Below are 16669 nucleotides of genomic sequence, written 5' to 3' on the forward strand. Positions count from 1 at the left end.
TACATGAAATCTCATTTTAAGTAAACTGAAGAAATCAAAATTTTATTTTAAATTTCATTTGAAATTTTATTTTACATCTCATTTTAAGTAAACTGAAGAAACCAGTAATTCAGTGATGTATTACTTTTAAAATTGTTTACTGTATATAAAGTTTAAGTGATGCATTTATATTTTAAATAATTGTGATATTGAGCTTCTACTAAAAAAATCAGAGGAAGAAAACTCCTTTTTCTAAATTCCATGGAAATGAAAAGGGGGGGGCGGGGAGAATAAAAATCTGAGGAGAAAATTCCATTTGCAATAAAACTAAGAAACAGCTATAATCCCGACGATGAGAAATAATTGGGTGACAGTGAAATCTGAGCCAAACCTAGTTTCTCAGCATGGTGTGGAGTCTCTGAAAAGGAGAGGCTCCTGGAGGCTTAATCAAACATTTATTACTTAGGACCAGGACCACAGGCTTAGTGGAAAAAAAAATCAGAAACTAGGAATGTCTTACCAGTATCCTGTCCAGAGGAGACAAATCTGAGAGAAGAAATGGATTGTCAGAAATGGCATAACCAGAAAATCTGTTATTTTCTCTAACAAACCTGGATCAACTGCCTAAAAGCAGCCCAGGAAAGAGAAAAGAAATAGCAACCAACTTTCCTGCTCCTGACTTGTTATCTAAGCAGAGATTAAATAAAAAAGAAAGGCTTCCCCACCCTCTGGAAAAAAGGTATGAGCTAAAGCCTTCACAGAGAGCCTCTGCTCTGCTCACCAGGACTAGAGATGAACCAGCAGAGATTTGCAGTACTTCCGAGAAAACATATCTGACTAGTCCCATAGGCATGCTCTTTCCCTCATTTTGGATCGTTCTTGAGCAAACTGCAAATGAGGATGTAATTGTTTCCATTCAACGCATGATAAGCAGAAATAATTCATTTTGCATTCATTGGTGGCACACACATACACAAAAAGCAGAAGGTAGATTTTAAAAATGTAAACCAAACAAAAGGAAAAATATTTCAAGTACCTCTGTATTTTCAGAGAAATTAAAGGAAAAAACCTCAAAAAAGGGATAAAAGAACAAAGACAAAAGTAAACTAGCAGCTAAGAAAATAAAGACCAATAAAACTTCTGAATAAGGATTTACAAGCAGAGAGAGGTAATGCATCCCTATGACTAGATAGTATTTTGAATCCCCATTTTAGAGATAAGAAAAGCAAAGCACAGACAAGATAAAACTTATCTCCTATACTATTGACAAGACAGCCACTTTGAAAAAGAGCCCGTGACCAAGACACGCCTAACAACAAATGGGCCGGGCGCGGTGGCTCACGCCTATAATCCCAGCACTTTGGGATGCTGAGGAGGGTGGATCACGAGGTCAGGAGATTGAGACCATTCTGGCTAAAAAAATACAAAAAAAAATTACCCGGGCATGGTGGCAGGCGCCTGTAGTCCCAGCTACTAGGGAGGCCGAGGCAGGAGAATGGCGTAGACCCAAGAGGCAGAGCTTGCAGTGAGAGCTCCTGCCACTGAACTCCAGCCTGGGAGACAGGGAGACTCTGTCTCAACTCTGCCTCAAAAACAAACAAACAAACAAACAAACAAAAAAGAAGGAATGCAGAAGAAAAAGATCAGTGAATTGAGTTGAAGAATATGTTAACAGAAAAAAAAATGTTAAAGTAACAGGCTTGAGACTGCAGTTCTTAGAAAGGCTTGCTTGAGAGGCTGGGTCTTGGCTAGCTAAGCAGCTAGAAATTGAAATGAGAAACAGTTCCCAGCGGTGACATAAAACCTTCCCAAATGATAAATAAGAGTGGCTCACAATTCCTAAACTCTGTACAAGCAAGGTACAAACACATGTCTGTTCGGAGCACCTGCTTTCCTTTTGGGAGTCTGGGGATTTTGGCACATGCAGGGGGTGCCTATGTGACCAGCCCAATAAAACCCTTGGGCACCAAGTCTCTGATGAGCTTTTCTGCTAGACAGCTATTTCACATGTCACAATTAGGTGCTGGAGGAATTAAGCACGTCCTATGGGACTTCACTGAGACAGCTTGTGTTTGGTTTCTTCCAAACTTCACCCCATGCCTCTTTTCCCTTGCTGGTTTTGCTTTTGTATGCTTTCATGTAATAAACCTTAGCCATTAGTGACTGCATGCTAGGTTCTGTGAGTCTTAGCCAGTCACTAAACCTGAGGGCTGTCTTGGGAATCCCTGATGCAGGTAGTATCAGTGCCAGAAACGCAGCACACAAAGTCTTGCTGCGTTTATAACAGAGAATACAGAAAATGTAAGAAAAAAAATTCAAAGAAATAATGGAAGATGAATAACTGAAAAGCTACACTGTGTCTCATTAAAAGCTAAGAGGAAACAGGCTGAGCGTCGTGGTTCACACCTGTAATCCCAGCACTTTGGGAGGCCAAGGTGGGTGGATCATCTGAGTTCAGGAGATCTAAGACCAGCCTGGCCAACATAGTAAAACTCCATCTCTACTAAAAATACAAAAATCAGCCAGGTATGGTGGTGGGCACCTGTAATCCCAGCTACTTGGGAGGCTGAGGCAGGAGAATCACTTGAACTCCGGAGACAGGGGTTGCAGTGAGCCGAGATTGCGCCATTGCACTCCAGCCTGGGCAACAGAGTGAGACTCTGTCTCGGAAAAACAAAACAAAACAAAACAAAAAAGACGAAGAAGAACTAAGAGGAAATAATCAAAATCAAGCACTACACTGGCCAAATGTCTAAAGCTCAGTAAGTAAGAATTCCACAGGTCTCCAAGCACAAAACAAGGTACTTTTAGAAGGAGGAAGAGTTTTTGGTGGGCCTTGGATGCCTTCACAATAACATTTGGTACCACAGGTTATAAAAACAATGTCTACAAAGTGCTAAGGGAAATACTATGTGCCCTGAACAACCAGACTCAGCTAACTTGTTGTATAAACATAAAGGCAACAGGCAGACATTCTCAATCAAGAAAGTAACGCAGTACATAAGAGGCAACCTTCGGGAAAGGGCAGGGGGTGCGGGAGATCTGCTAAGTGACTGTACTCACCAACAAAGACATTAATAAAGATAAGAAATGAGAAATAAACTGTGCCATAAGGACTGAAAGCAAGCACTTCATCCATGTGAATTATACGTGGGAAATAACAATGTTATAAAGCTTGACAAAGTTAAAAAAAAAAAAAAAAAAAACTGGCTGGGCATGGTGGCTGGCACTTATAATCCTAGCACTTTGGGAGGCCGAGGAGGGTGGATCACTTGAGCTCGGGAGTTCGAGACCAGCCTGGGCAACACGGTGAGACCCCATCTCAAAAACAACACAAAACAAACAAAACAAAAAACAGTAAATACAAACTAGGTGGTAGGAATTTTAGGGAAATTTTAACTCCAGGAACCTCCTCATTTCTCACAGTGGAAAGTCAAGAGACTTCATGCGCCGGGCACAGTGGCTTATGCCAGTAATCCCAGCACTTTGGGAGGGTGAGGCAGGCAGATCACAAGGTCAGGAGTTCGAGACCAGCCTGGCCAATATGGTGAAACCCAGTATCTACCAAAAATACAAAAATTAGTTGGGCGTGGTGGCACACGCCTGTAGTCCCAGCTACTTGGGAGGCTGAGGCAGGAGAACTGCTTGAACCTGGGAGGCGGAGGATGCAATGAACCAAGGTCACATCACTGCACTCCAGCCTGGCAAACAGACTGAGACTCCATCTCAAAAAAATAAAAATAATTTAAAAAAAAATACTTAATAAAAATCAGGAGTTAAAAAAACAAACAAAAAGGAATTGACTTTTTTTTTTTTTGAGATAGAGTTTCAGTCTTGTCGTCCAGGCTCAAGTGCAATGGTGCAATCTCAGCTCACTACAACCTCCACCTCCTGGGTTCAAGCAAGTCTCCTTCCTCAGCCTCCCAAGTAGCTGGGATTACAGGCATGCGCCACCACACCTGGCTAATTTTTGTATTTTTAGTAGAAACATGGTTTTACCATGTTGCTCAGGCTGGTCTCAAGCTCCTGATCTCAGGTGATCCACCCACCTAGGCCTCCCAAAGTGCTGGGATTACAGGCATGAGCCACCACGCCTGGCCTCTTTTCAGGAATGAAAGGTAGGTATGTGAATTTACAATCCTAAATAATTTTTTCAAGCTTCCCTGCGATAGCTCACCATATGTATTTTATATATTCACTTATGCCCTGATGAGTAGCCTAGATCACTACAAAGAACAGAATGAAAGGATGATTAAAGCCATGTAAAAGTAAGTATTGAAAATAATTTAAAGTTAAATCATCCATATATTTTAGAGACCTAAAATGGCCAGTATTGGCAAGAATGAAAGCATCAAAATCTCTCATATACTGCTGAAACATAAACTGGTAAAACTTTGTAGAGGGTAATCTGGTAATATGTCTTCAACTAAAATAAGCACAGACCTTTGAACTGGTTATTCTGTGTCATATCAGTTTGTTCTGCAGACATGCTTATGAAGTCCACAAATATTCACTCCAACACTTCTGCTAATAATGAAAAACAGGAAAAAACTAAATGTCTCTCAGTGGAAGACAGAAAATTTAAACTGAGCTAAATGATAAAATATACTGTTAATGTAGCCATTAAAAAGAATGAAAGTGTTATATAATCGTGAGACGATATCCATTATATATTTTTAAGCGAACATAAAAGCAAATTGCAGAACATTATAATCTTTTCTATTTTCCAAAAATGAGTACAAATGACTGTACATGTGCATTCATGTATGCAGATGTAAGCACAGAGACAGTCCAGAAAAAATCAAATTGGATGCTCAGAGAAACAAAACTGGGAGGTGGGACACGAGATGTAATGGATGATTACTTTTTTATTTATGTACAACTCTAGTTTTCACTTGCTTCTATAAAGAAAAACCTAACTGAACGATCTTTAGGATAACTAAATAAAACTAAAGAATAAAGAAGAAGTGTTTAACAGAATAAGAAATGGCCAAAGTTGGCTGGGTGAGGTGGCTCACGCCTGCAATCCCAGCACTTTGGGAGGCTGAGGTGGGTGGATCACCTGAGGTCACGAGTTTGAGACCAGCCTGCCCAACATGGAGAAACCCCGTCTACCAAAAATACAAAAAATTAGCTGGGCGTAGTGGCCGGCGCCTGTAATCTCAACTACTTGGGAGCATGAGGCAGGAGAGTCACTCGAACCTGGGAGGCAGAGGTTGCAGTGAGCCAAGATTGTGCCACTGGACTCCAGCCTGGGTGACAGAGTGAGCCTCCGTCTCAAAACAAAAAAAAAGACGAAGAAGAACTAAGAGGAAATAATCAAAATCAAGCATTACACTGGCCAAATGTCTAAAATTCAATAAGTAAGAATCCCACAGATCTCCAAGCAGAAGACAAGGTACTGTTATAAGGAGGAAAAGTTTTTGGTGGGCCTTAGATTTCTTCACAATAACATTTGATGCCACAGGTTATAAAAACAATGTCTACAAAGTGCTAAGGGAAATACTATGTGGCCTGAAACAATCAGACTCAGCCAACTTGTTGTATAAACAAAAAGGCAACAGGCAGACATTCTCAAGTAAGAATGTAACGCAGTACATAAGAGGCACACTTCAGGAAAGGGCAGGGGTGCGGGAGATCTGCTAAGTGACTGTACTCACCAACAAAGACATTAACAAAGATAAGAAATGAGAAACTGTGCTATAAAGACTGAAAGCAAGCACCGCATCCATGTGAATTATACTTGGGAAATAACGATGTTATAAAGCTTGACAATGTTAAAAAAAAAAAAAAAAAAAATGGCCAGGCATGGTGGCTGGTGCTTGTAATCCTAGCACTTTGGGAGGCTGAGGAGAGTGGATCACTTGAGCTCAGGAGTTTGAGACCAGCCTGGGCAACACAGTGAGACTTCATCCCCGCCAACAACAACAACAACAACAACAATAACAAAAACCAACAGTAAATACAAATTAGCTGGTAGGAATTTTGGGGAAAATTTAACTCCAGGAACCTCCTCATTTCTCATAATGGAAAGTCAAAAGAGACGTAATAGGCCGGGTGCGGTGGCTCATGCCTGTAATCCCAGCACTTTGGGAGGGTAAGGCAGGCAGATCATGAAGTCAGAAGTTCAAAACCAGCCTGGCCAACATGGTGAAACACAGTCTCTACTAAAAACACAGAAATTAAGCCAGGTGTGGTGGCATGCGCCTGGAGCCCCAGCTACTCAGGAGGCTGAAGCAGGAGAATTGCTTGAACCTGGAAGGCAGAGGTTGAAGTGAACCAAGGTCACATCACTGCACTCCAGCCTGGGTGACAGACTGAGACTCTGTCTCAAAAAAATAAAATCAAAAAAATTTAAAAAAAGATACTTAATAAAAATCAGGAATTAAAAAAACAAACAAAAAGGAATTGACTTATTCTTTTTTAGGAATGAAAGGTAGGTAGGTGAATTTACAATCCTAAATAATTTTTTCAGGCTTCCTTGCAATTGCTCACCATTTGTATTTATACATTCACTCATGTTCTGATGAGTAGCCTAGATCACTACGAAGAAAAGAATGAAAGGATGATTAAGGCCACGTAAAAGTAAGTATTGAAAATTACTAAAGTTAAATCATCCAAATATTTTAGAGACCTAAAATAGCCAGTATTGGCAAGAATGGAAGTATCAAAATCTCTCATATACTGCTGAAACGTTAACTGGTAAAACTTTGTAGAGGGTAATCTGGTAATATGTCTCCAACTAAAATAAGCACAGACCTTAGAACTGGTTATTCTGTGTCATATCAGTTTGTTCTGCAGACATGCTTATACAAGTCTACAAATATTCACTCCAACACCTCTGGTAATAATGAAAAACAGGAAAAAACTAAATGTCTATCAATGGAGGATAGAAAAATTTAAACCGAGCTAAATGATAAAATATACTGTTCATGCAGCCATTAAAAAGAATGAAATAGTGTTATATAATCGTGGAATGATATCCATCATACATTTTTAAGTGAACACAAAAGCAAATTGTAAAACATTATAATCTTTTCTTTTTTTGAGACGGAGTCTCGCTCTGTTGCCAGGCTGGAGTGCAGTGGCACGATCTCGGCTCATTGCAACCTCCGCCTCCCGGGTTCAAGCGATTCTCCTGCCTCAGCCTCCCGAGTAGCTGGGACTACAGGCACGCGCCACCACGCCTGGCTAGTTTTTCTATTTTCAGTAGAGACAGGGTTTCACCGTGTTAGCCAGGATGGTCTAGATCTCTTGACCTCGTGATCTGCCCGCCTCGGCCTCCCAAAGTGCTGGGATTATAGGCGTGAGCCACTGCGCCCGGCAATCTTTTCTATTTTCTAAAAATGAGTACAAATGATTACACATGTGCATTCATGTATGCAGCTACAAGCACAGAGATGGTCTAGAAAAAATCAAATTTGATGCTCAGAGAAACAAAATTGGGAGGTGGGACAGGAGATGTCATGGATGATTACTTTTACATTTATGTACAACTCTAATTTTTACTTGCTTCTGTAAAGAAAAACCTAATTGAACTCTATCTTCAGGGAAACTAAATAAAACTAAAGAATAAAGAAGAAGTGTTTAACAAAGTAAGAAATGGCCAAAGTTTGAACCTAAATAAGTATAATTTTGCATCCTCATAAGGAGTGTAGTAACCTCCAAAGATCTGTGATTATGGTCTATTATAGTAGCAACTAACTGGTCCAAAACTAAGAGATGACAGAAATCACAAGAGCAGTTTCCTGGTAGTACAAGAGATGTTTCTGGAATAATGGAAATGCTCTATCTTGACTGGGGTGGGTCTTGGCTGCACAGTTGTATATATTTGTCAAAACTCAACAAACTATACATTTAAGATCTCTTCGTTTCACTGTATCTAAATTTCACCTTTAAAAAACTGAATAGAAGATGAAAAACTTTAAAAATTAAACTAAATAGAATGAGCCTATACAAATCAACTTTAATTGCAAAAATACATTCTTATAGTAAAAAAAAAAAATGAAAATATTACACATGAAAATTTCCTTTTATTTCCCCGCTCTCTCCCAATCTAACTTCTTCAGAGTTAACCACTATTAAAAGTTGAGTATGTCACAGCTTCCAGACGTTTTTTTACATGTAAATAAATATACATAAATCCATAGTTGTGTACTTTTATTAACTACAAAAAAAGTAATTATGCCAAGTATGGGAATTTGCTTTTGATACTTAAATCTGATCATAAACATCTTCTCTGATTGGTAAGTATAATTCTCCCATATTAAAGGCCATATACTATCCCACTGCATGGACAAATCATAGTTTATTAAACCACTGCTCTATTGCTGCCCACTAAATTGAAGTTTTAAGAAACTTCAATTTTAACAAAAGCATTTCTATATTATAACTCTTAGGAGTTCCAAAAGATTTTAGACCATAATTAGGAATTTTAAAATGCTCCACAGGAATAAAACTCCATTATAATCATTATACTATGAAAACTTATTTTTCCATTTTTTTCTTTTGTTTTGAGACAAGGTCCTGCTCTGCCTCCCAGGCTGGATTGCAGTAGCACAATCGTGGCTCACTGCAGCCTCCGCCTCCCAGGCTCAAATGATCCCTCCACCTCAGCCTCCTGAATAGCTGTGACTATAGGTGTGCACCACCATACCCAGCTAATTTTTGTAATTTCTTTTAGTAGAGGTAGGGTTTTGCCATGTTGCCCAGACTGGTCTCCAACCCCTGGACTCAAGGGATCCGCCTACCTCAGCCTCCCAAAGTGCTGGGATAACAGGAGTAAGTAAGCCACCAGATCCAGCCTGAAAACCTGTTTTTCAATTTTCAAACATATGCTTTCCAAATACGTAAAAGTGTAGAACATAAATGGCACATAGTAGTTTAACATACTTGTCGAATTATGAATAAAATTTTACAGGCTGGGCAAGATGGCTCACATCGTAGGCTGAGGTGGGAGGACTGTTTGAGGCTAGGAGTTCAATACCAGCCTGGGACACATAGTGAGACTGTTTCTACAAAATAAAAAATAAATTAGCCAGGTGCAGTGGTGCGCACCTGCAGTCCCAGCTACTCAGAAGCTGAGGTGGTATAAATGTCTGAGCCCAGAAGTTCGAGCCTGCAATGGGCTATGCTTGTGCCCCTGCACTCCAGCCTGGGTAACAGAGCAAGACGCTGTCTCAAAAAATACAATTTTACAAACATATCAGCTATGAAAGTAGAAAACAGGTTACTCTATATTTTTGTTGCAGCTCAAAAAAGAGTTTTAATTTAGCACTGAAAATTCATATGAAATACAAGTAAACAAATAAAATAAAATTTCACACAAAGTGGAGGGAAAAAACATCACAGAACTAAATGGACCTAAAATGCATTATTCTCAAGATCCTTGGGCCCATTCCTAGTCTTCTTTTGTATTATTTTCCATGACAGAGTCTAAAGTCTGCATTTATGAAGTTCTGAATTCCTGTTATCTATAGAAAGTGCAAACAATGGAGAAACTTAGTATTATCACCGAACAATTAAAAAGCTCCCTGTGGGCCGGGCGTGGTGGCTCACGCTTGTAATCCTAGCACTTTGGGAGGCCGAGGCGGGCGGATCACAAGGTCAGGAGATCGAGACCACAGTGAAACCCCGGTCTCTACTAAAAATACAAAAAATTAGCTGGGCGTGGTGGAGGGCGCCTGTAGTCCCAGCTACTCGGAGAGGCTGAGGCAGGAGAATGGCGTGAACCTGGGAGGCGGAGCTTGCAGTGAGCCGAGATTGCGCCACTGCACTCCAGCCTGGGCGACAGAGCGAGACTCTGTCTCAAAAAAAAAAAAAAAAAAGCTCCCTGTGACAAACTTTTATTGACAAGAATATAATTTGGAAATGAAGTTCTTACAAACCTGGGTCCAATAACAGGAATAAGTAACACATCTTGAAGGTCTGGATGTTGAAGAATAGGAACACTTAATCCATTAAACTGCTGTTGAAGATAAACATGATTATAAAGCAATCATACATTTGATACATTTCAACTTATGGAACTTTTCAGTATCATCATCTACCACAGCATGAAGCCCTAGTAGCTCTGGGGCACTTTCACCTTATTCCACGGGATACTGTAAAAATCCAAAAGACCTCAAAACAACAATGTATTCTCTATTTTAATTCTGAAGTATCCTGACTTCCTTATAAGACTCAATTTTGCTTACTATTTGGCATTATAAACACAAACCGTAGTTACCCTAAATGATTTACGTTAAAAACTTTTATTTAATATAGAATTACATGTAGTATTCCTTTAAGTTTCTGAATAGGATGTTAAAGACTGAGATTACTATTAATAAATATTACCTAATACACACAGTCAACACTGGCATCCATGTCAGCTTCGGTGAGGAAAAGAAATGTTTATGGTAGAGGTTCGGGATTTTCAGTATTCTCTATTGTAAGGGAACCAGAAGAGTGTCACACTGAAAGCAGGTACAGGTGTGGGAGCCAGCTCACACCAGCTCAGGAGAGCCACTGCATGCATCTCTTTCCAATTCCATGGTCATGCATGTAGCTACCAGGGAACATGGTGAGTATTTATACCACAGAAATCAACAAACACCACAAATTGGGGTTATTTTTCCCAGAAAGGGGTTGTTAAATATGTACCAGTGTACCACTGTAACAAGCAGAAGAAAATTGGGCACTCTACACAGAATAAAAAACAGCTGCATAGGGGACTGGATGACAGGGACCGTATACTCTACGAGAGGGCAGCATGCAAATATTTGAGAACAAGTCTGCCTTGTAGGTTAGGGTTTATCAACTCTATTTTCACATACTACATAAAAGAGCAATCACCACAATGCATGTTTGCATTGCCCCACAGGATTCATACACTATCTACAGAAAATTTCTGAGATCAACTTACTGATTTCTAAGTTGGTAAGGAAACAGAAAATAATTGTGCGTATTTTAGAAATATAACCTCGTATCTACCAATTCACCAGCTCTCTGAACTTCTGCTTCTTCCAAAGGGTATAGTTATCCAACAGACAACTAATAAGCAATCTGAAAGATAAATTCCATCTCAATAAATCAAATCCTTCTTCCTTTCTCTTTCCCTCCCTCCTTCATCATTTTGATAGTCTTACAGTATCAGTTATAGGGAACAAATCTTGCCAAAGAAAATGAACTTTGATTTTTGTTTTGTTTTGTAAGTAACATTTGATTTAGACTGTAGAAATATCTTATACAGAGATCAAAGCTTCTCAAGCCAAAGGTCATTGTCTCTCCCTTTCGATTAGGAGCATGTTAATATATAAATAAAACCCATAAAACCACACCCTTCATAACACACACGTTTTTTTCCAAACCAAGCATATCACCAGCTTCTTTTAATGTTGGTTTCTGCCCTATGCTATTTTAAAACAGCCTTACTGAGATAATTTACATACCATAAATTTCACCCATTTTAAACATACAATTAAATGATTTTTAGTAAATTTAAATAACTGTACTCCAGTTTTAGACAATTTCCATCATCCCACAAAGATCCTTCATGCTCGTTGGGAGTCAATCCCTGTTCCCATTGCTAGGCAACCACTATCTTTCTTTCTCTATAAATGTGCCTTTTTCTGGACATTTCACATAAATGGAATACAAACCGAGCATCCCTAGTCCAAAAATCTGAAATGTTACAAATCAAAACTTTCTGAATGCTGACACGACGCCAGAAGTGGAAAATTCCATACTTGACCTGGACTGGTCAAAGTCAAAATGCAGACTCGCAACAGTTTATCCAGCCTACTGTGTTTTTGTTGTTGTTGAACAGCTAATTCAGGTATTCTGGTGATGCTACTGTGCTGCTTAGTTACCCTGAACACATTATTTTTTTCACTGTATTAAGGTACGTCTTTTTTTTTTTTTACTGTTAAGTGCTTACATATGAGTAAGTATAAGAAAACGTTGGCCAGGCACGGTGGCTCACGTCTGTAATCCCAGCACTTTGGGAGGCCGAGGCGGGCAGATCGCGAGGTCAGGAGATTGCGACCATCCTGGCTAACATGGTGAAACCCTGTCTCTACTAAAAATACAAAAAAAAATTAGCCAGGTGTGGTGGCGGGCGCCTGTAGTCCCAGCTACTCGGGAGGCTGAGGCAGGAGAATGGCGTGAACCCAGGAGGTGGAGCTTGCAGTGAGCTGAGATTGCGCCACTGCACTCCAGCCTGGGCGACAGAGCAAGACTCTGTCTCAAACAAAAAAAAAAAAGAAAACGTATAGGTCAGGTGCGGTGGCTCACTCCTGTAATCCCGGCACTCTGTCAGGCCAAGGCAGGCAGACAACCTGAGGTTAGGGGTTTGAGAACAGCCTGGCCAAGACAGTGAAACCCTGTCTCTACTAAAAATACGAAAATTAGCTGGGTGTGGTTGAGCGCACCTGTAATCCCAGCTACTCAGGAGGCTGAGGCAGGAGAATCGCTTGAACCTGGGAGGCACAGGTTGCAGTGAGCTGAGACTGCACCATTGCACTCCAGCCTGGCTGACAGAGAGAGACTCCATCTCAAAAAAAAAAAAAAAAAAAAACGAAAATGTATATAAATGAAATTTTCTCTGTATATAAAGAGTCAGGAATGATAGTGATGTCAAAGAACCAGATTGTCCACATGGCTGAGATAGTGATACCTTTGCTTTCTGACGGTTTAATGTATATAAACTGTTTCCTGCACAAAATTATACAAAATATTGTATAAAATTACCTTCAGTCTATGTATACAAGGTGAATATGAAACATAAAAGAATTTCATGTTAGACTTGGGTCCCACATCCGATATCTCTCATTATATAGATGCAAATATTCTAAAAGCCAAAAAATCCAAAATTTGAAATAATATGTAGCATCTGTGTCTAGCTTCTTCAATATTTTTGAGGTTAATCCATACTGTAGCATGTATCAGTTCATTCTAGTTCATGATTTTTATTGCTGAAAGATTCTACTGTATCAATATATGACATTTTGTTTATCTACTTAAGAGTTGATGAATATTTGGAGTATCCCCTTTTGATTATTATGAGTAGTGCTGCTATGAACATTCATGCTAAAGAATGTATACGGGCATATGTTTTCATTTATTTGGGGTATAAACCTAGGAGTGGAATTGCTGGGTTTTAGAGTATGTTTAACTTTTTAAGACACTACCAATGTTCCAAAGAGATCGTATTATTTACATTTCAACCTACAATGTTTGAAGATTCCAGTTTCTGCATATTCTCACCAGCCTAATTAAATTTTATATTATTAAATTTCAGGCCAGGCACAGAGATATATGGGATTCACGCATGTAATCCCAGCACTTTGGGAAGCCGAGGCATGCGGACTACTTGAGGTTAGGAGTTCGAGACCAGCCTGGCCAACATGGTGAAATCCCATCTCTGCTAAGAATATCAAAATTAGCCGAGCATTGTGGCCACTGCATATAATCCCAGCTACTTGGGAGGCGAAGCCAGAAGAATCGCTTGACCCTGGGAGGCAGAGGTTGCAGTGAGCCAAGATCGCACCACTGCACTCCAGCCTGAGTGACAGAGCGAGACTCCATCTAAAAAATAATGATAATAATAATTTAACATGGGAACAAAACACTCACTTTTATATCATCCTATTCAGGACATCGCTTTAGGACATGTGAACTTTTCAATGTGAAAGGAGAAAGAAAATCCACAGCCTAAAACCTCCTCTAAGCGCTCTTTCTTGCTAGAATTGGGTCCTGCTTTACCATTGGTTTCCTATCTAGTGACTCTGACCCAAGCTTCCCTGTCCAACGTTAACCTTCAAGGAAAGGGGCCCAAAGCCCAGAGTGACTGATCCTAGCCCATGGGATCTTGTATATCCAGACTAGGATACTAAAATATCCAGGTTCTGGAAATCATTTGTTATGAAAAAAAAAAAAAAAATAAGGCCGGGCGCATGGCCTCACGCCTGTAATCCCAGCACTTTGGGAGGCCAAGGTGGGCAGATCACAGGGTCAGGAGTTCGAGACCAGCCTGGCCAATATGGTGAAACCCCATCTCTACTAAAAATACAAAAATGTGGCGTTTATAGTCCCAGCTACTCGGGAGGTTGAGGCAGAAGAATCGCTTGAACACAGGAAGGAGACGTTGCAGTGAGCCAAGATCGCGCCACCACACTCCAGCCTGGGCAATAAAGCGAGACTCCTTCTCAAAACAAAACAAAACAAAACAAAACAAAAAAACAAATCTGGATCTGAGTTATGGATATTTCCAGTGGGCCTCAGAAGTTTCCTTTTTATTAGCTGAAAACATCCACATGGTTATGGAAAAGTAATGACTTTAGTTGCTTAGGGCAACTACTTATGTTTTATGCCTGTCATTACTCTCAATAAGATTATCACTATCTACTAATAAAAATCAGATTAATGTTTTTTAAAATCTTATTTAATTATTATACTAAGGTTTGGTCTCATACAGTGAGATGCCATAGCTGGTTCTTCTGATAACACGGTCGTCCATTCACAACTTGGTACTTATGGAATTGTTCTTAAAGAGAGTATGACAAAGAGTCCATAAATGTAAAAGAGAGATTTTTTAAAAGGGGTAAATGCCTCAGTGATAATTTTCTGAAGTTTTCCAAATAACTAAACACAGCTTGTGATTTACAAATGGAAACCCTGTAATCATGGTTGCCTCTTGCTTTTAATTCAGACACAAATAAGGCAGAAATGGAGTCTGCTGACACCCACCAGTGACATGTCACAAGTCACTGAATAACTACAATATACAATTTATGTGGTACCTCTCAGCATCTATTTTTGTACCTCCTACATTGCTTTTGAGGTAAATTTCAGTGTACAGTGTATGAAACACATAAGGCAAAGCTTTCAAAAGCAAAAAAGTATATACAAGGTAACTCAAAAAATATAAACAAGATAAATCAAATACTTCCTGCTTAGAAGTCATAAATGCCATTTTATAACATTGTTTTCATCTGTAAGAGGACTATTTTGCCAAAACTATTTTATTGGTTGGATACAAAAAGTCTCATGCTGTCTTACATTGAAAATAGATTCAGATTCATTATCTTAATTTCCTGGTTTTATAAAACATAAGACGCTCAACATCTTTTTTTTTTTTTTTTTTTTTTTGAGACAGAGTCTCATTCCATCACCCAGGCTGGAGTGCAGTCATGCAATTTCGGCTCACTGCAACCTCCACCTCCTGGGTTCAAGGGATTACTTGTGCCTCAGGCTCCCGAGTAGCTGGGATCACAGGCATGTGCCATCATGCCCAACTAATTTTTTTGTATTTTTAGTAGAGACACGGTTTCGCCACGCTGGCTGGACTGGTCCCAAAGTCCTGGCCTCATGTGATCTACCTGCTTCAGCCTCCCAAAGTGCTGGGATTAGACGCATGAGGCACCAGGCCTGGCTCAACATCTATTTTTTATGTCAATTAACAATATAATCCCACAGGTACTTAGTATGTACCTCCTTACCCCTGGGGCTTATCTCAGCTATACCATCTGTCCTCCTGGTCATTATATGCTGCTTATCACAAAGCCACAGGTTTTTAAGGTTAGACTGGACTTCTTCACAGGTATTTTAATGATGAAGCTACTAAGGCCCATTTTAACGTGGCCCAGAGGGGTTTCATGAGCTATTTAGTCACCAAAAATGAATAAATTTAGAATCATAAGTACTAGTTTCAAGTTCTAGCATTACCACCTAGGATAATTTTGAAGAATTTACCATTCATGATCCTCAATCTCCTTATCTGTAAAATTGGAAGTGTATTATATCATTCATAGGATTTTAATGGAGAACACGGCAGATTGCAAAAATGTAATTATGTACAAACGACAGAAAATTTCCACAAACCTTCTGAAGTTCATCAAGTAACAGATTTTTCACATGTTGTACTGAGGCTAAATGTGTATTCACTCTGACAGTTGTGAATGACGGAGGATGTGACAGGTGCTTTAACAAAGTTTCAAACTTCCTTTCTGCTTCTTGTTTACCTAAAGCAGTCACAATCTAAAGAGAAGTAGTTAATGTTTAAATTTCCTGAGAATTAAAAACAGTCAGCAGAACATGCTTATATATTAATTCCATCTAATGAAACATCGCTTAGCAACTGTTCAGCTCCATTCTTTTTTGCTGTATTATGTGTTAATAGCAACTAAGGAAATAGTAATACTTCACGGGGTTCTTGGGCTTAAACATGGTAATAAACACCTAAGAAAATGCCTGAAATAAAGGGCTTAGAAAAACATAGCCTGAACTTCAAAGCATTAGGAACATTTTCCAAATATTACTATCTGCTACATTTATTCACACAAATTCAGGAACTCAGTCTATTTATAATGCATTACCATTACAGCATCTCTGTAGAGCTAACATTATATCCAAGTTAGCTAGATGTTAGCTAATTAGCTAACATCATATCCAAGAGCAAACTGGGTGGTATCCTTTTAAAACACCAATATTTAAAGAATAAGTAACATTGATATAGTCACTGTCATACAAAGATTCCCCTAGGACATCAGCTTTTTAATATGGTGTTATTAAATGTAACAAATATATACTGTCCAAAAAACGTTGAGTAGCAAAGACACCTGTCAGATATGATGGTATAAAGACTCAAACAACAATATTCCCTTGTAATTAACCGAAGATTTTCAAGAAACATATTTTTTTCGTATTT

General features: G+C 39.3%; 1 protein-coding gene across 5 annotated transcripts in view; it reads right to left on the bottom strand.

Moving 5' to 3' along the window:
- Window positions 1–16669, bottom strand: part of NSUN6 (NOP2/Sun RNA methyltransferase 6) — an 86957-nt gene that overhangs the window by 68016 nt on the left and 2272 nt on the right. For 4 of the 5 annotated variants that reach the window (XM_032166399.2, XM_058432064.1, XM_032166240.2 and 1 more), the window contains exons 2-3: window positions 15844–15999; window positions 9867–9946 (exon numbers count right to left, since the gene is read on the bottom strand). In XM_032166399.2, coding sequence (XP_032022290.1) covers window positions 9867–9946; window positions 15844–15999 — 236 coding nt within the window. Of the gene's footprint in view, window positions 1–9866; window positions 9947–10885; window positions 11026–15843; window positions 16000–16669 lie in introns of those variants that run through there. The other variant, XM_058432085.1, reaches the window with a different exon arrangement.

This window comes from Hylobates moloch, unplaced genomic scaffold (assembly GCF_009828535.3).
Source record: "Hylobates moloch isolate HMO894 unplaced genomic scaffold, HMol_V3 SCAFFOLD_2, whole genome shotgun sequence".
NCBI lineage: Eukaryota > Metazoa > Chordata > Mammalia > Primates > Hylobatidae > Hylobates > Hylobates moloch.